General features: G+C 42.5%; 1 protein-coding gene across 3 annotated transcripts in view; it reads right to left on the minus strand.

Moving 5' to 3' along the window:
- The window catches only part of CRYBG3 (crystallin beta-gamma domain containing 3), a 95,300-nt gene extending 80,574 nt beyond the window's left edge, over positions 1 to 14,726 (minus strand). For 2 of the 3 annotated variants that reach the window (XM_075434794.1, XM_075434808.1), the window contains exon 1: positions 14,556 to 14,726. In XM_075434794.1, coding sequence (XP_075290909.1) covers positions 14,556 to 14,662 — 107 coding nt within the window. In that variant the 5' untranslated portion in view covers positions 14,663 to 14,726. The remainder of the gene's footprint in view (positions 1 to 14,555) is intronic. The other variant, XM_075434800.1, reaches the window with a different exon arrangement.
- Between the last annotated feature and the right edge of the window lie 5,570 nt (positions 14,727 to 20,296).

A 20,296-nucleotide genomic window follows, 5' to 3' on the forward strand; every position in this document is an offset into this window, starting at 1 on the left:
GTCAAAACTTTCTTCAGAGACCATCTTCAGAACGAAGGGAGCCATTCCAGCCCCGCCCCCAATTCTTAAACAATCCTTAAGCACAATCCAGCAGAGAACATTTTAATCAAAACCTCTATGCTACACGCAACTTAAAAGCAAAAACATATCAAGGAAAACATATGATGTTAATGTCAGACATCACTTCCTGTACTGCGTACCATAAGCTGAAGAAAAATAAGTTCGCAGAAACTTATGTGAGAAATGCTCAGTATTGTAATGAAGTGATAATCACTTCAGAAACCCTTCTTCATCAATTTTAGAAATTTAGCTTTGCTATTGACAAATGTACAAGCCCTTATTTCTGAATTTGTATTAAGGAATTAACTGAAAGCTATTTATATTAAAAAAAAAATAATTGCATTTTGGTGAGATTCTGCCAGGATATGGAGAAGAGACTTAGATGTACCTGTAATCCTACCACTACTGACTGCTGACCACAGGTAAAGATGTCTTAGTCAGAGTTCAGAAAAAAACAGAATCACAGAATCACAGAATGGTAGGGGTTGGAAGGGACCTCTGTGGGTCATCTAGTCCAACCCTCCTGCCAAAGCAGGGTCACCTACAGTAGGTTGTAGAGGACCCTGTCCAGGCGGGTCTTGAATATCTCCAGAGAAGGAGACTCCACAACCTTTCTTCCTATTGTGGATTAGGCATCCAAGTTAAATATATGTTGATATACACAAAAAATGCGAAAGTCAGTCTGACTAAATGTTAATTTCCTTCTCAGCTGCTCAGATACAACATTCCCTAAACAAAAATGAGAACAGAGCTCTCCTGCAATTAAGTTTTTCAAGATCTTTCAGATCTTTTTAGATACATCAAAAGAAGAGCTCCGTCCCCTCTTCTGTAGATTCTCTTCAAGTGAAAATCATGTACTTTCAGATCACCTCAGGTAATCTTTTATAATGAATTCATAAACACAAAGATGCTTTTTCAGGGAGAGCATCAGGCAAAAAGTCTTGGCTGTTCTCTGCCTCCCTGTAAGACAGAGCAGATAAATTAATATTCTATCCTATTAATTTCTTCTGCCGTTCATGTCTTTTGCAAAGGAGATGTCACAATCACTTCCGGGCAATCTGGCACACTAATAAAAGCACTTCTCAGTATGTAACCTATTTTCTCCCTCCTAGTGTTTTTTAAAAAAACACCCTTCTCAGATCTGCATAGCTTTTCCTGATGCTGATATACTTGACATGAACAGGAATTCCCTGTACTTAATAGAGCGGAATAATGAGTTTGATCTCCACCAGACATCCTTCCTGGCTTCAGGATATTCACTCTTTATGGAACGGGTCTGCAGACCACAAACAAGATCCTTGCTTTCATTAAGTACTGCCAGCACAGATCACCATCATCCTATACTTTTATCACTTTGTTTTGCTCATATTCCTCCCTTCACATGATGTTTTCTCCCAAAACTTTTTTTCACTTTCCTACTTCTTGTTTGTATTTGAAATATATGCCTGTATTACTTTCTTCCAGCTAGCCGGTCTTGGACAGATTGCCAAGAAATTCCATAGTGTACATACCAAAGCCGAAAGAATGCAATTCAGCAGATAAGCATCTTAAAATCAACAAGTAAAAAAAAAAGTATCAAAACTTTAGTTTCCAGCATAAAATAAACCTAAACCTGGAAGCAATTCCCCACACCCTTTCACAGTTTATATTCTAGCGTTTCTACATTCCTGAACCTTTTGCTTGAGGGTGTAGTTCCTCAACATGCTGACTTTGTCAGCAGAACCAGCTTTAGCAATTTCCACGCCTTCCTCCTCAACCGAGCAGGACTCTCAGCAGGGCCATGGTCTTGGATAAAATCAAGAGAGGAGCAGAAGCTTCCATCAGGAAAAACTCAGCCCGTGACCCAATTTACAGTGCAGGGATATGTACCAGCACAAACGAAGGGACACTGAATGCCACTCAACAGGCAGGAGCAAGCGAGCACACACCACTGCAGCTCGCCTCAGCACTGGAGCTACTTTCTGTGAACCTTTTCTACCCTTAGCCAGGGCCTGGTTTTAAACAGATCTTTGACTGAAACCAAATGACTCATGCTGAATGAATGAAGTTTATAGCACAAAAGCTCGCTTTGCTGGAAACAAGCCTCTTGGATTGTTTAGGATCAAATTGTTTTCTTGTTCCCAAAGAGTCAAGATTACCTTCTACAGCCTAAACACCACAGACTTAGTAGCTCGTGCCACACTTGGTACTTAGGGCTTGAGAACAGGCTGGTTACTGCTCATTGGGCTCAAATGATGACAGAATGGTAGGGGCTGGAAGGGACCTCTGTGGGTCAACTAGTCCAACCCTCCTGCTGAAGCAGGGTCACCTACAGCAGGCTGCAGAGGACCTAAAATGATGTAACTTATCACTTCCCGCTATCAACCCCCTACAATTTTTAGGGCTTTCCCCACCTCTAATCATTGCATCAATCACATAACAGTCACTAACCACAAGTTTTGGAACACTGCACAGTATTTTCCCCACAAATTCTCTGAAGGGGACAATAAAATAGTAAAGTTCGTAGGCTCATGCACAACCCTCATCTCCCTGTCAAAAAAGAAAACAAAACATGGCGAAGCTAATGTAATTATGCCACACATATTCTTATGTTGCAATAGAAGCTCACGTTGTCCACATGAGTCTATACTCAGAGATGCAGTGAACACAACTATTAAGCTATGGCATTCACAGTTAAAGTTAATTCTTGGGAAATACGTAAGACATTTAGTATTTATGCTAAAAATTACCCATTCTTTAATTTTTCTTTTTTATATGCCCATGCTATCCTATTATTAGGGGCTAGATGTTATACTTTCAAGAAGTGCATTCTATGGGGGTTTGTGTATTTTTTTCTACAGGACAATCTCTGCAATTAAATATTGTTATAAATGTTGCCTTGATAGCTACATGGTATCTCACCACTGAACCCCTACACCTTTGCTAAAAACCGAAAACAGCAGACTGGTAGTATATACAGGCTCACCATGAACGAACGGTTACACACACAGACACACTCCCGTGATTTGGGCCACGTCTGTATTATTAAAGTTTGGCTCCACAGAGTTTCATCCTTGCTTTAAGCTTTTCTGGAGTGATGAATTTTTGGAGTGCTTTGCCATGGCAGGTACTGAGCATGCTGCCTCCAGTTCAGCACATCTAAAGTCGGGCTTGTGCTTAACCACCCACATGGCTTTGCCAGATCAGCCCGCCAGCTCTCAGCATGCATTTCAGCGTTTGTGCTTGCTAAATTAGGAAGATGAATCTCATGAGTCTTCAACTCTGTGCTTCGCAAACTACTGTTGTTAAATTATATACCCAGCAATAGGACTCTACTAACCCAAGTCCTGAATCCACTTTGTACTCGCTTTTAAGAAGTGAAAGAGCAAAGCATGATCCTAGGAATATAGAAAACACCTCTGTCCTGCCAACTTGCTTCCACAGACTTCTTAACTATACAGGCAGTCATTTACAAACTGTCTCAATGCCTTGTTTACATATTTAGGCAGATATTACTTTCCTTTTACAGAATCAAAAAAAAAGTATCACTCCAGAAAAGCTTAAAGCAAGGATGAAACTCTGTGGAGTCAAACTTTAATAATATTTAATATTAATATTATAATCTCAAATATGTAATCTACTGCCTTCCTGCTGCTGTTTCTGCCAGACATTTCCTCTTCTCTTACATATTAGTGCATTCAACATGGATGGGTTAATCTTCAGTGAAGGTAAAGGGATCTCTTCTCCTCAATTGTCTTGCTGCTCTTCCCTACTGTCTTGCCAGCATGCCTAACCTAATTAGTATCATTCCTATTCTTTAAACAAACAAGATTAAACTCAAGTTACAAAAGATCCCGTTCTGTATCTTCTGCACAAACCTTTCTTCATGGGATTTCGTAATGCTTTCTGTTCCTCTGCTGCTGAAAATCTATTTTGACCTTTCTGTAATACTTGGACAGGTGGTGTTTGAATCAGAAGCAGCTTTGTGGTCCAAGTTTTTAACCATTACTCTTACGCAGGAGAGGTTGGAGATTCTTATGGGCGAGACAAATGTTCCTATTCCGCATTGCTGCTCACACAAAAAGTATACACATCTAAGCAGAAGTACTCAAACTCATGTTAGTTAATATACGTGAGGGATTACAGTCAAGAAAAAAAAAATCAATTTAATGGAGCAAATTTAACTACACAGCTTGCGAGATCTTTTCCAACTGTCTCTGAAAACAGAACAAGACAATTACAGACAATCACATCTTCAAAAGGCCCTCATGGCATCTCCGTATGGTGCAAGAAGTCTGCTTCCTCCATCCTCGTTCTTCATAACAATCCCTCAGAACTTGCAAACTAAAAACCCATCCCCTTCTTCCTTTATTCATCTACTCCACCCATGTTATGCACACAGCAGATTGTGAATATGCTGTGTCAGATAAAAAAAAAAATAAGCTACAGGCAGCATGCAAGTGCATTGAAGCACAAACACGCAAGTTTTGCTGAGACTGACCAGACACAGAGCTCACCAAACAGAAAGTAACTGCTGTGACATTTTAAGTTCCTTTTACAAGGAGAAGGTACAGGCTGACGACTGCTATTTGGGAAGGGGGAAATTAACAGCAGTCTCCAGGAAACAGGGACAGCTGGCTAAAGCTCAACTTGGACAGCACTGCGACAGCTCTTCTGGATGTCAACCCTCCCTTCTTCTCCCACTGCTTAGAACCAAAGTCTCTTCCAATGCAGCAGCTCCAGCATTTACTTCTCTTGCAGTCCAGATGTCACCAGATGGGCAACTGCTCTATCATTTTGCCATGTCTATCTCCAGGGACAGATGAGTCCCTGAACAGTCAAACTCTTCTTTGTTACTGCATTAGGCTAGCATTATTTGTTTTTAACTGGTCTTCTCTTCAGATTAACTCATAAACCATTTAGCCATTTGACGTGATGACTCTAACGGTACAAGAATAAGCAATACCTAACCTGAGTACACTGCAGGGTTCCAAGAGGCAAAAAGCTTCTACATCTGGCTTTACCGACATAATGATAATAACCTGAGCTTGACCTACACTTACATCTATTGCTCCAGGTTTCATGACATCACTTGTGACATCTCTGACCCAATATTTTCTAAAGTTTTCCTCAAGACGATGTGGCTTTGGAGTTGTTGATACAATTCCCTCTCCACTGGAGTCCTCGCTTTAGCTATCATCATTTTTAGGCTTCCCTTCTTGCTAGTTTCTTTACTTCCACATTCTGGGATGTAATAGCAATTCCTGACCCCTGCCTTTTATCTCTCTCCAAACAAAACTAACACTCCTCTCTGGGAAGCAACACCTCACTTGGTTTTGATGTCACGACTTCTTTACAATTTTACTTAGCATCAACACAGTGACACATTCAGCGGTGACCTTCCAGAAGGGTATTTCAAGAGAGGAATAGAGAGATTGCTAACAAGGATCTGATCACCTACTACTTTAAAAATCCATCTGTGTGAGAGCCTCCCTGAAGACTGTGAATAAGCAGAAAACCGTAAGTCTAATAATACTATCAAATATAGATGTGCAAGACCAAAATCTTCACAAAGTTTCAGCACATTACAGGGATTCTCAAACCACACACAGAGACCAGTAGTGATTATGAAACTTTTATTATACATCTGCAAAGTGCCATAGGTTAGCTAGTATTGGTTTCTTCTCCACTCCAGTTTCCAAATGATAATTAAAAAGAAGACTGATAAAAAAAAATCAGAATATTCAATAGAATATTTTTCTATAAATACCAGCTGCCCTACTGGCCATACAGACCCTTATCATTACCGAAGCTGGCCTCCTGGATAATCAGGATCATGAAATTTCACCAAGGGAGTTTGTGTCAAACCTTTAACACCTGACCAAAGCATACCAGTTTTGATTAAAAACCATCAAGCAGCAGAAAATCTACCACATTTGTAAATAAAGACTTTTTCCATGTAAACTACTACTAAATTCACTGCTTAAAATTAGGCTTACTAGTCTGATTTCTCAAGCCTCATCTCTCAGCTATGGGATCAACCTACATCCACGTGGAACAGATTACAAAGGCCTGGCCTTCAGATACCCTCTTCAAGTCACAGGTCTACTACGACATGAAACACTTAAGTCTCATTTCCCCTGCAGTTATATACCTGAGACAGAGTCTTTCCTCAAACTGTAACCCTGTCATTTCAAAACCTTCTCTTAGACGAACTAAACATTATTGAGCTACTTAATTTTATTCTGTGAGGGAGGTTTTCCACACATCGAATTGTTCTGGAGCTCTTCTCAGAGCCCTTCCTTGCCTGTCAGCATCTTTTTTATAATAAATCCAGGACATCACAACAAAATTCAGTAGTCTAGGACCCAAAGTTCATCCACAGAATACATGTACGTTGTTATTTATACATCCAAGAATCATTTTGCTTCTTCAGCTAACATTCAGCTGATTGTCAATCATAGCAACTTAGTCCGCTTTTAATGCTGTCATCTACATGGTGTTTCCCATACTGTTCACTCCAGTCATCTGCAAACTTCACATGCTCCTGTTTTGTCCTCTTTCAAATTACTTGTGAAGATACTAAGTAAATTGATTTAAAAACATGTCCTTTTCATTTTCTTCAAATAGATCAAGTAGAAAATTATTTTCTACATCCAGTCTTTTTATATCCCTCTGTATGTCAATTTTTAGCACACTGCCATTACACTTGCAAATATTTTAATTGGAGCATCAGCACCAAGTCAGATGCCTTAAAGGGTCTAAGGATACTATTTCAGCAGTTTGTCAACTGAAGCTGCAATCTCATAAACAAAACAGAGTTTGACAATTCCAATTCCTCCAGTGCTGTTAGGATCAACACCATGTTTGTTAACTTCTGCGGTCACCCGGAAGTCTTGGTAAATCAACTTTTCAATCCTTCCCCTTTAATCCAACCAACTACAATAGACTTAGGAGTGAAATATTGACACCTTACTCTAGATACTAACATCACACTTGTGAAGCTGTTCGTGCGCTGCACAGCCAGGAGAACTATCCGAACCTGACCTATGCAGAGATAATTTTCTAAGAGTCAAACTTCTAGCATGTATATTGAATGACAAGGGCACACCAAACATTTGTTAAATGAATTGAAAGGAAATGTTACTGTAAAGCCCAGCGGCAACAAGATGTGTCTTAAATTTGTGAGGAAATCAATGAAGATTCCTAAAAACTGCCTTCTGCATCAAATGACAGTTGAAGTACATTCGTATTAAATAAAATTTCTGTTAAAATATGTTAGTATTTTAACAGAAAATAAAGATGCATTTTAACAGAAAATAGTAACAAATAAACAGCTATTTCCTCTGTGTGTCCCACCCCCCCCTGAATACTGCCCTTTTTGAAAAGCTTCAAAATAAAAAATTTTCTCTAACATCTCAGCAAGATTCCTGAGGCTAACACTGTTTCTAGCAAACCAAATGGCAGGAGCAGCAACAAAATCTTCCCTTAGTCTCTGGCAAGGCTGCTGGGGCTTGTCTTAGAGGGAGAGGGAGTGTTCGCACAGAAATTTGAAGTTTCTGGCTCCCTACTTCGGTGCTTAAGCTTAGGCCACACACATAGGGAAGAAGCAGTGAAGACATTAAGATAAGTTCATATTCTAAAAACTAGTTAGTGAGTTTGAAATTAGAGGGTTGAAGGAAAGCAAAGCTACTATTTCATTTAAAACAAGTAAGAAGGGAAGTGGAGGAAAAGGAACAGAAAGCAGAGAAAGGTAAGGAAGGAGAAAACGGAGCCAGGAGGAGGAGGAGGCAGGAACTCAGGTAAGAGAAATGTTACAATCAGCCGATTAATTTAAGTGCTGGAATAGCACAAAATGTATTATATTCAATCAAACTATCCCACTTCGAAATTGGTTTAATAAGACAGCATTAAGCAATTTAGATTGCTTTAACAGAAACAATTTTTCCTCTCAGACCTCTTTATGCTGCTTATTTACACACTGCTCTTTGCTTGTGCAGCAAAGCTAGGTCAGCTTCATGTTCTGCATTAGCAGCACTGCGTCACATAGACTATGTGAGCTACATTGAGTGTTAGTATAAAACAAAGAGATTTTTTTAATCCTCTTTCAAAACGCAACTAAAAATACAGTGAGGAAAAAAAAATGTTATAAAATCACAGATATGCCACATTTTACAAAGAAAATTTAGATGAAAAATGCAAGAACCAAATCATGTCTCACACCAAACCTTTAAGTATAAAGGCCAGGACTAAGTGAATTACACATGATGGCCCATGACCACCCTTGCTGAATAATTTAATCTGTTTTACATGTGAGGAAATTGAACAGCCGTACAAAGGCTAGAGAAAAGAAATAGAAATGTTTCTGAGTAGAGCCTGCTTCAATATTGGGCAGTAGGATTATACCAGATTACATCAAGATTTTTCTTCTGGCATCTGTCAAGCATAGTAACCAACATTAATGTAGAATCTGCTCCATATTTGCCAGTCTGAGCCATCAGATAAAGTTTCTGACATTCTTACAAAATAAATATGTTACTGGCCACAAGCACGTAAATGTCATATATCAGAAACAGATTTATAAACTATTTAAGTTTACTAAGGTTAAAATTATTGAATTAATAGAGAACAGAATAGACATCTTATGATACAACTGTTTACAAATGGCACGTTTGCAGGGCTGGGGATCAACGATGGTACTTACAAATGGCATGAAAATAGGAGATATTTAAAAAATAATCCAGGAAAGGTTTAAAATAGCAGCAACTACTGTCCTCTTGATAAATGGAGCAAAATAGAATTTTTAAGAGATGTCATTAAGGAAAAGCACCCAGAAAAAAAATAAGCAAGAGAGATCGGTGTCACCAGTAAAATGCAGCAAGCTCTTCTAATTAGGCTGGAGCAGAAAACTCTTGGTAGAGACACACAAGGCTACAAGTTCAACACAAGAAAATACTCCTCCAGTTCTCCCATTTTTTACTCACAAAATATACATTGGGAAGTATCCTACAGACATTTTCCGGTCATTATCAAGGTTCCCTCTCTTGTGTTGAAAGCATGCAATTCCATTCAACCAAAACAAATTTGATGTCTAAATTTGTAACATTTAACTGATAATTAAAAAAATCTGTTGTCACTGGAATTCTTTCTGTATTTGTATCCTACATGTTTACCTACACAACACTGTCCACAGGCAAATCACAGATCCACACAGTGTTCACACACTTCGGCCCCAAGACCTCCAAACTTCTTAAGCAGATACACTGCCTTCAGTAAAATATTTTAGCAATTTAAGAAACACTGGAACATTCACAGAACCAAAACTCGATTTCAAAATAAGGCAAGTCATGAAATCACATTAACATGACATAATTGGAAACTATATTTCATGTTGCAAAATCGACATGAGAAAGTGAAATGACTAAGGAAACCCACATTTCCAATCTCAAAAGTCTTCAAAAGTGATGCTGTAAAGTTGGTTAGAATCTATAAAAATTATTTTAGAAATTAAAATACCAAAATAATAGATGTATTAATAGCCCCTGGAAAGTCTAAGCAACTTTGGGGTCTGGAAACATAATAGCATATACTCACTGAACTGTATGCAATCCAAAAACCCCCCAGAAAATAACAGCAGTAGCTGGATTTCCATCATTTTAAGAAGTTTCAATAATCAGAAATACAATTCTCCTATCAACATGTTTCTGAATTTTGCCCTTTTCCCACCTGTGAGCCTTTTGTTTACCTGAGTAGAAGACTGAGGAGTTCTCACCTTTGCAAAACTGTTTCTTAAATCCAAAGACTCGTAGCTGTTTTGGAAATAATTTTGCATTAACTCTAACACTTATGCCAATAATTGTAAAGTAGACAATGCTGTTAACATTTAAAATAGTGGGAAAAAAAATTTCATTGCTTTGTTTCTTCCAAGGAACGCTACTATTATAATTAATATTTTAGTAACATTTCCTTCAGGAAACGTCTCACACGTACATGGCCAGCTGCTGGGCTTGCTCCTTCTGGTCTCAGCCCCATGAGACATCTAGGTGTGCACCTAATTCTAATCAAACAAGCAGTCCCACAATAGCACGCAGAACTATTTACCCATTTAATTACAGGCAACCACTTTAGTACCCTGCTGAATCAGGGCCTTTGCTACTATTTTGAATGATCCTGCAATAAAAGTAATAACACAAAAATCTAGGAAGAAAAAAAAACACAAAAAACCACCCAAATTAACAAATTAAAATTTTCATAATGCATCTTGGTTAGGTAAGTCTAATTTGAATTCTTCTATACAGTTGGAGTATTCCCCTTGCTGGTTCCACAAAATGTCATGTCTGATGTACACTCACAAATGAGTTAAAATTTAACAACAACAACAAAAGTCATCCTGTCTTTTGAAAGAAAAAGTTTCTTTATTAGAAAGCAGAGGCCGATTTTTTCCAGCAAACAATGGATTTCTTCAAAGATGCTAATGGTATCCAAATCAAAACCAGCCAGGAGGTAGTAACTTCAGAAGAAATAATGGAAATGTATTACTCCCCTTTCAATCAATTCCCAGCAGTTCCCAAATGCAGTTTTTACAACTACAAAAATACATGTTCTTTGTAAACAGGAACAATGACTGGCAGTCCCAGAGGAGGAAAGAGACTCTCTAATCTCTCCTCAGGCAGAATAAACAAAATTCTCCCATCTCTGAAAGCTCTTAGTTAGAAACTAATGGAGGAATGGAACAATAATCTCAGCCTGAAGAAAATACAGCCCTCTAAAACCTCTTCCCTGTTTGATGTCCCTGGTACATTTCAGCGATGCAGAAGAAATATCCGGACAAATCCAGCAAAGGCCCACTTGCACTGGTAGTATCTGACTAACCAACCAACAGCACTTGGAGGGAAAAAGATTAATCTGAAATAAACCTGCTAAACAATATACTAACTAATAAAACACATCTGTAGTTTAAAGGAGATTTTGGTGGTAGCTCTGAATTAAAGCAATCAGTGAAAAGTGTCACACCTCCTTGGCAGCTTCTAACATGACCCAAAAGGTCATGTTTGTTTGCAACACCACAATTGCTCAGCCATTCTGAAAGAATCCACAGTGGATTGACTTAATCTCTAAAAGCTGTATCTTCATCCAGATGGACTAAAGAAACATATATTTAAAAAAAAGAAAAAAAATCACACTCCCATTAGAAAAGTTAAAATTCAATGGGATTTTTTTCACCCTGGGGGTTTAGACTGCTTCAGGACAAACACTATGGTAACAAATAATCAATTTTGTATCACTGAAAATAGCAAATAGAGTAAAGCATAATGACTGTCTCTGATGGAAGTCAATGATAAAGAACTGTGATGAAAAGCACCGAAGACCTCGTTCAAAGCAGCCCCAACTCTGAAGAACACACTTCTGCAGGCAAGCAGTTGGTGGGAGATACCTCATGTTCGTCTACATTTTATGTAAAAGCCAAGTAAGCCCTTAACGCATGTGTTGTGCTTTTTGCTGCCATGGAACTTGCAACTAATCTGCAAGGGTTATTTTCTCCACAAGCAAGCAAGCCTCCAGCAATTCTCATGCTCATCAGAGCTACAAATTGCTGTAAGGGCAAGTTATTAACATAAGCTCTTCGTCAAACGAGGTTCTCGGAAGAGTCTAAGACACTGATTAACAAACAGTCTAATTCCCTTCTCCCCTTCCTCTTATTTTAAACCAGGGCCACAGTAGGTTTGGGTTTTGGTTTTTGTTTTGTTGACGCTAAGTCTGAACATGGTGCCTGGAGCAAGAGTGGGCGAGAGTGCCATAGCCCGCCAAGCTGAGCGGCAGCTATGGGGCTGGGGAAAGGAAAGTTCGGGGCTTCCATCCAGCTGCTGCTGCTTAACTTGCAGGAGAAGATACCGCATGGCTTTTGGACATATGCAGGCCCACTTTTGCCCATTTTTAAAATTTAGGAAACTATTCTGTTCTGCACAGGCATTAAGCCTGATGCATGTCTCCAGAGGTCAGTGCAGGTACACCGGGGGTCTACTTGGTCCTGTACAACAGACCGATCCCTTCGCTCAGGTGTTCCGCTTTTTTGAAACCCAATGCTAGGTGAAATATCTCCATACAAAAATTTCTTTCCATATATTTCAATTTTGATCTGGTTCTAATATATATCGTACTGATAATCTGAACAGGAAATTAACCATCCTGGTGTACACATTTCTCATGATGCTTCACAGAAGACATAACCCCCAACTTGCCTCACGCACTCCACACCTTAACAATAAACATCAAAAGCAGCTTTGGTTCCCCCTCCCCACAGGCAGGCTTTGTTCAATGATCTATTTTTCTACACCACCAAGCTCACTAAATAAACATGACGAGCAAACCTGCAGCACGGCACGGCACTCATCCCAACCCAGCGCTGTTTAATATATGCAATTACGCTAATCTGCGAAGAAGGCTGCCAGTGGAAACCAAATACAAGAACGTCAGCATTCCTGACTAACGCGCCGCAACCCGATGCAACAAAAAACAGCTCCTTAACATACCAAATTGGACTGCTTAGAGCAGGAGGGCTTTTGCTTGCTTCCACTCCAGAGAGGGATCACGGCTACCACCCTCCAGCTAACTGCACGAGGAGTTCAAGAACAACGCCAAGAGGCCCGAGCCTTTTCACATCTAGGTGGACTATCCCAGCTTCCTAATAAAGGCAAGGCTCTTGGCTGCAGGAAATTAAACTGTGATTTAGATAAAGATAATAGACTCCAGTCCCAAGATAAGTGGAGCAGGTCTACCGTGAGTGGTACCTACAGATAGGCTATTTAGCACGCAAACCACTGAACTAGCATCACCTTCCTCCTTACCATGGTGACCGCTATGCTTTTTTGTTTATTCTGAACCACAGCTGTAGGGAGCTGGTGAGGAGAAGTCCAATGAAACCTCTCTTATTGCCTCTTCAGGTCCTCAGCCAGATCCAAGCCTTCTCCTTCTCCCCTGTCTTAACCACCCCTGCCAGATGCAACAGCCACGCTACTCCCACGACTGTAAAGATGCCCCTGATTTGGCAGCCTTGCTCCTTGTATTTAATTTTTTCCCCTCAGGAAATAAAAAGCAATGTCACGCTCATGAAAGGCCAGGGGATTCTTGGCGATGTATTGGTGTGTCAAATGCTCACAGCAGAAAAAAACTCCTAAAGTTAAAAATCTTCATTGTGCATTTCTGAGACCGTTTAAGACGGCAGTATACCACAGCAATACGCTCTGCTATTTTTCGTGATTGCTAAGAATACGCAGAGCAAGATCCTGAAGCTTTTCGCTGAAAGAACCACTGTGACACCCGCTATCTACCCGATTAAACTGCACTGAACTTGTCTGCTGGTTTAAACACAAACCTATGCAGCATCAAGAATGACTCCAAGAGACTAAAACCAACACACTGAAAGCAAAAACTAAATGCTACACCTGAGGAAATAAGGCCTAGCCAGCTGGCACCTTTTCACCACAAAAATACCCCAACTGACAAGGGCCAGCAATACGGCTCTGTAAGAAACTGGCGGAAACTTTATCTGTGCTTCTTTCCTATGGACGCATAGAAATCAGAAGGGGGGAAGGGGGGCCAAAAAAAAGGAAAAAAGAAAGGAAAAAAGAAGAAAGGAAGAGAAACAAACACAAGAAGTTTCCAAACCTTTTCATCTTGTAAAGTCTCCCTGCACTAAAAATTAATTAATAACTAGGTTTCCATAAACCACAAATTTTGCATTAAGGCTGAAGCACACCAGTAGCATCCATCTCGCATTAACACCCGATTTGCACCAGTCCAAAAGCAAACTGTGAAAACCGGAAAGGAAGAAAACCCCAGACCAGGAAAAGCCCCTCGAGGACCCCCGCGCCCTGCCCGGTTTCGGCTCCCCAGGCAGGGGCCGCAACCCGCGGAAGGCGGCTACCGGCAGCACCGGGGCCCGGGAGCGGCCCCAGGGCCGGCCGCCGACCCGCGCCGCACTCGGGGCTCCACCGCCCGACCGGCCCAGGCAGAACTTCGCGGGGCCGCGCAGAGCGGGCTCGCGGGGCGCCGGCGCTCGCCCCACGGTCGGGCCGGCCGCCTTAACGCCCACCGCCGGCGCGCCCGCCCCGCGGGGCAGCTGCCTCGTCCCACGGCACAGCTACGCGACGCTACGGCCACCGCCGCGGACCGGGGCTCACACGGCGCCGGCAGCCGGGCCAACCCCCCCCCCCCCCGCCGCCCCGTTTTCAAACTCGGTGTGACAAGCTGCCGCCCCGGCCGCGGCCGCCGCAGGGGCTGCTCCGCCGCGACCGGCTGAGGCGCCTCGCGGCACCTCACCGGCGGGCCCCCACACCCCGCGCAGCGAACGCGCTCGGTTCTTCTCCCTCCCTCACCCGCCGCTGTCGCAACATCTGCCGGGGCGGCCGGCACGGTCCCGCGTTCCCCGCCCCGACGGCTCACGGCGCTCCCCGGCCGGGGGCAGGTGGGACGGGGCAGAGGACGGCAGCTCGGGTCCGGTCCCGTTCCCCCCGTACCTGTTCGCGCCCGCCGCCCCCTCGCCGGGGATGCTCCTGACGAAGAAGCGGGAGAAGGTGCTGTGCCAGGAAGGGCCGGCCCGCCGCCGGCTGCCGCCGCCGGACATCGCCGCCGCCGTCTGGGACTGGACGCGGACGGGACAGGACGCGCCGCCAGCAGCCGCCCGGCACGGAATCCCCACAGCGGCGGGAAGCAGCGGCATCAAACACCTCCCTCCTCCTCCTCCTCCTCCGGTGCCCGCCCCCGGGGCGGAGCGCTGCTCCGCCGCCGCCCGCCCCTTCCCGCCGGCGGAGCGGCCGGGAGGCCGGCGCTCGGGCCCGGCTTGGCGGGAAGGAGGGTCCCGGCTGCGCGGAGCGGGAAGGACGAACGCTGCGCCCGGGGAGGCGGCCGGCCGGCTCCGGCGCGGTTGCAGAAGCGGTGGCACGGCGGGGAGAGGCGGCGGCAAGAGAAGGCGCTGCCCCGCTCGCCGTGCTCCGTCCCCAGGCGGGGCGGGGGGGGAGGCGGCTTCTGCCCCGGAGAGAGCGCGGGGTGGCGGGAGGAAGGCGGGGAGGGGAGCGCCGCCGCCCGCCGCCTCGCCCGAGGAGGGCCATTCGGGGGGCTTCTGCTGAGGGTTTGTTTTTATTTTTTTTTAACTTTATGTGGCATAATTAGCACCGTGTCCACGCCTGCTGTAGCGTGGCGGTTTCACCGCTCGCCTCCCTCCATCACTTGGGGATAATTTCAGGCCATCCTTGCTGTTGAAGGCCAGGGACTTGGAGGAGGGGGGTTCTCCTGCCCTTCGAAGAGATTTCTTCCTAGAAAGGAGTTTTGTTTTCTTTTTAATACTGAAACCTTCCATTTTTTTCCCCGCTCTGAGGACTGCGGCCTCACTTGAGTTAACATCAAACTATCCCTACCAACAGGGACAACCTTGCCAGTGCAACAGCCCAGTGACAAATATTATCCTCATTTTATAGACAGAGGTGGTGCATAAAACCTTAATGGTTCACTGAGTGTGAACTACTGGTAAAACAGAATCATAGTATCATGGGTTGGAAAAGACCTCTAAGATCATCATGGCCAACCATCCACCCAACACCACCATGCCTACTAAACCGTATCCCGAAGTGCCACATCTACACATTTTTTAAACACCTCCAGGGATGGTGACTCCACCACCTCCCTGGGCAGCCTTTTCCAATGCCTGACCACTCTTTCAGCAAAGAAATTCTTCCTAATATCCAATCTAAACCTCCCCTGATGCAACTTGAGGCCATTGCCTCTTGTCCTATCACTAGTTACCTGGGAGGAGACCAACACCTGCCTCACTACAACCTCCTTTCAGGTAGCTGTAGAGAGCAATAAGGTCTCCCCTCAGCCTCCCCTTCTCTAGACTAAACAGCCCCAGAGACTAACCTCAAAGTCAGGATTTTAAATACAGAACTACACTTTCCCCATTTACATCTTAATGAACATCTCTGCTTCTCTTTGTGACTGCCTGCACCTCACCTTTTTGTCAGGTCCTTTTTGCATCGTGCCATCTCAGGGAACCAGAGTGGCTGAGGTTGGAGGGGACCTCAGGAGGTCACCTGGTCCGACTCCCCTGCTTGAACAGGGCCATGCCTTTTGAATATCTCCAAGGATGGAGACTCTACCATCTCTCTGAGCAACCGGTGCCAGCACTCGCGTCTTTTCATCCACCTCGATTCACCCCCTCTGTGTACCCAAGGCCTCTTTGCCTCTATTCTTTACCACTGTTCCATAGTACCAGCCTGCCGTGGCTGCAGCTTTGGGTGGGTATGAGGCTGGTACTCCACGCCCATCTACAGAGCAGCAGTAAAAACAGCCTGGAAAAAAACTGCTGGGTACTTTTCTGTCTACTTTTCACTGCCTCAGCTATGGGTAAAATCTTTCAGAAATGTGCAGACGACTCCCCCTCATATTGTCCAGGTCTCATACAGCTTTGATGTGCATTTTCAAAACAGAGACACAGGTCGATATTGGACAAATACTTAAATCTTTACCAGTCAGTTGGGACTAGCTGGTGGTTTCACAGGTTACAAAAAGTAGCTTTCTCGTTGTGCAACTACCAGTCACAAGCCTTATTCAGGGGATGCACTTACTACACAAGGTCCTGCCTAGTTTTCAGTGTCCAGACAAGGAGCAGACAATTCTCTCAGAGATACAGGGCGCCTCAAACCTAGCACAAATATATGACATGTTTCGTGCCAGAACAATATATAGAAAAAAGAAACCACATTTTGAGAGTACCTACACATAGTTGCCCATTCTCAGGGAAATGGCAATCAGGGTTAAAACTACAAAATGTAACAGCAGCCCCTGTGGAACATTATAGAGAAGACACTCCCCTCTGACATGCAAAACAAAAGTAATTAAGGTTCCAAAACCAAATTAGAAGAGTAGCAATTTATTAAAAGCAATTAAATGGGACTGCACAAACAGGCTGCAGGGAAGCTTAACCTCTCAGTGACTGTTTATTATTTTTAATTTCTCTTTGCAGCATACATCTCACAGCTTCCCTACCTATTGCTTAAGTAAGGTCTAATCCCTGAACTGTAGCAAACTTGAATATAATAATTAGCATTTATAAAGCATCTGGTATCTTCAAAGGATTTACACATTAATTAATCCTCATAACCACCTCAGGATGTAGTTAAGTATAATATGGTGAGTGGTTTGCACACAGAGGCAGTCAAAACACCTAGGTGTATCCAAAAATCCGTGCACGCTCTACCAGTGAGGCGCCCAGAGGGGCACGACAGTGCAGTACGAAGCATTACCAGGGCTGTGCCTGGCCAAGAACAGAGAGCCAACCTCATCAGAAATGCTAATCCCAAACAGTAACATTTTGTGCTCAAATCTGTTTCTCCTTTCTCCACTGCATCTAAATGCAGAAAATACAGAACTGTACCAAATAATAGTTCTACTGGAGGCACATAAGCAAATTCTAATCAACGTAGTAAAACGGTATCAATAAGAGAGAAGAACGTGGCCCAGGTTAGATAATCCTCCCTTCTTTTTGCATACCCTGGAGTAATTGAGCACCACATGACTTACGAGTAAGTAATTCTGACACGTTTAAACAATAAAATGTGAACTGCCAGCACAGTTGCCAACAGGAGCCCAGTTTCAGCCATCTACACCTTCCACAAAGGGAGAAAAGTTAGGCTTTTACCCAAAGATGCAGTATCTACCATGTGGCAGCTGGCCTCGCATATTAACACAGCTGTCAGTGTTAACAGCAGCACCAACACATGCAAGCCAAAACAGATGGGGGAAACAGGTTCCTTTCTGCCTCACATTAGGGTACTCACATGTGCCCCATACGAGGTAATCTTGCATTGCCCAAGGCAGTCAGAAACCATTAGGACACAGTTGCACAGGAAAATAATGGCACAGAAGAGTAAAATGGCCAGCTGAGGCTCTCAATACTTTTTTACTTTTTTTCCTTAGTTCACCCTGCCCAGAGTTCCACTTGAATCACTGTCTCAAATAAGAGAGGGGAGGGTGCTGTGCCTATTCCACATCCACTAATTTTCTACTGCAATTCAGATTATAATGGTTCAAGGGAACACCCTCAACTCCCAACCCCCCTTCTTACTGCTTTAGAGTGAGCAGATGGTGAAATTATAATTGTGGTTTCTGAATTTCCTCCCTTTTATGGGTCTTCAAAATCTTGAGTCAAATCTTTTGTTTTGTTTGGACACCAGAAAAGAAAGCAAGTTTCCATAGTACTGGTTTATGAAGAGCCCTCCTCTCACACCCAGTTTTAGAACTTCTCTGATAAATTAAAGTCATAACTAGGGGAGAAATGTAGTCTTAAAACCACCAAACTAAACATTTTCTCTGCACGCACATTTTAACACAACTATTATATGCAAAAAACCCCCCATTCTCAAACTATTTGCGTTGTTGGACTGCTACAATAAGAAATGGTCTTATGTTTTGAGGTGCAATCCTGCTAAACAAAAGCTATTTTGTTTCATGCATGTCTAATGCATTTATCTATAAAAATGTTTTATCTGTCTTGGCTACTTTTTCTTGTTAATAGGCAATCTCATTTTCCAGTCTCTTACAGAACATGTCTACAGGTAGAGGAGGTGGCACAAATAGGAGTAGTATTTTAATAATGGATGGTACCTTACCTATCTTTTTCCTTTCTAGTATATAATATATTATGGCAAGGTTTCTAATAGGTGGTGTGACACCATGAATTAGTAAACACACATAATGGAGTCATGACATGTAATATTTCCTAGCCATTTTTGACAATGTTAGTTGTCCAGATGTTGAATCAAATACTGATGACTTTAAAATCTCTAATCTATGCTTATCGTAAAATGAAGGGAAACAACAAGACTGAAGATTTGGGTCTTGGCTATGTTATTACACAGATGAAGCATGTTAGCAAGGATTTCTAGGATCTATTTTCTATCTAGCTATGACCTTCTGCTGTAAAGAATGCACTGCACAGCTTCCAGCAATCCTCATCTTTTAACTGTGAACACACAGTTCCTCCATCTGATTTACTGGAAATGGTTTAAAAGAGCGCCACATGGTCAGCTGCTATTGTTCAAATGCCTTCATGTCTGGAGAAGACAGCTGGAAATGACTCATGGTATTAACTGCAGTTACTGAGAGCCATAACTGTGTTCTTTATTTCTTGGGGTAATATTTACACACTGCGCCACCTATGGCCAAAGTTTAGCGTAGTGATTAAAATCTGCAAATCAGCTTTTTGGAAGGCCTCTTCTGTTTGTTTTCCGCACTATAATTTGTCACATTTACATTTACCCAGTAGCAGAAGTGCTAAAACGGAAAACTAATTGTAAAGAACAAAATAAAAAATTACCAACACACCTACAGTACTTCTTTTAAAACAGTCTTTTGCTCCACCTGGGCACGGAGCAAAAAACATTCAGAAGCCTCCTACTACGGCGGTATGTATGCACCTAACTACTCTAAGATGAGGACCAAAGTTCTTTTCTGTTAATTCCAACAGAACTGATAGCTTTCAGGTGATTAGCACACCTTGTCTGGAAGGGTTTCAAGACATTTTTGATAGCACCTCACATCAATTCACATCTATTGTGTGAATAGAAAGATGAAACTCACTTGTGCTCTTACCAATGCTAATCATTGCAAAACACCCTACCCCTAACTGGAGCTCAAGAAAACCTACATTTCATATAATTATGTCTCTGTAAAACCATCCTATTCTGGGTTACGCTTCCTTCCTAGGCCAATCCGTCTATTCACCATCACCCTTACTAGAAATATTATGGTTAAACAAAGTGTTTCAATATGCTAAATTCATCTAACCTCTTAACATATATTGTATGTATCAAAAATAGAAACACAAATATCTTAGTGTCCAGAAGAATGCAAAAGCTTTCAAAAAGAGGTGTCTTACGTGCAAATAAAGGAAATCCGTGAAATACGTAACAAGCAATTTGTACATTGTAGTAAATTTAATACTTTTCTTCCTAGAATGTCTTTTGAGTATCAGATTCGTAGTTAAACAGGCATATACACCTTTCTGTACAGATCTACGCACTTTCAAATATCAAATCACTAATATTATAAACGCTTACCGTATTTGCATACCTTAATACAAAGGTACATTTTTCGATTTGCAGATTACTAAGCAGTTTTGAATTGTGGTGCAAGCCTCTGCACAGCAAACTTAAGCCTGTGAAGACCAGGCTTTTTTTTTTTTTTTTTTCTCCAGTTTTTAGTA

The sequence above is a fragment of the Opisthocomus hoazin genome, chromosome 1 (genome assembly GCF_030867145.1).
Source record: "Opisthocomus hoazin isolate bOpiHoa1 chromosome 1, bOpiHoa1.hap1, whole genome shotgun sequence".
NCBI lineage: Eukaryota > Metazoa > Chordata > Aves > Opisthocomiformes > Opisthocomidae > Opisthocomus > Opisthocomus hoazin.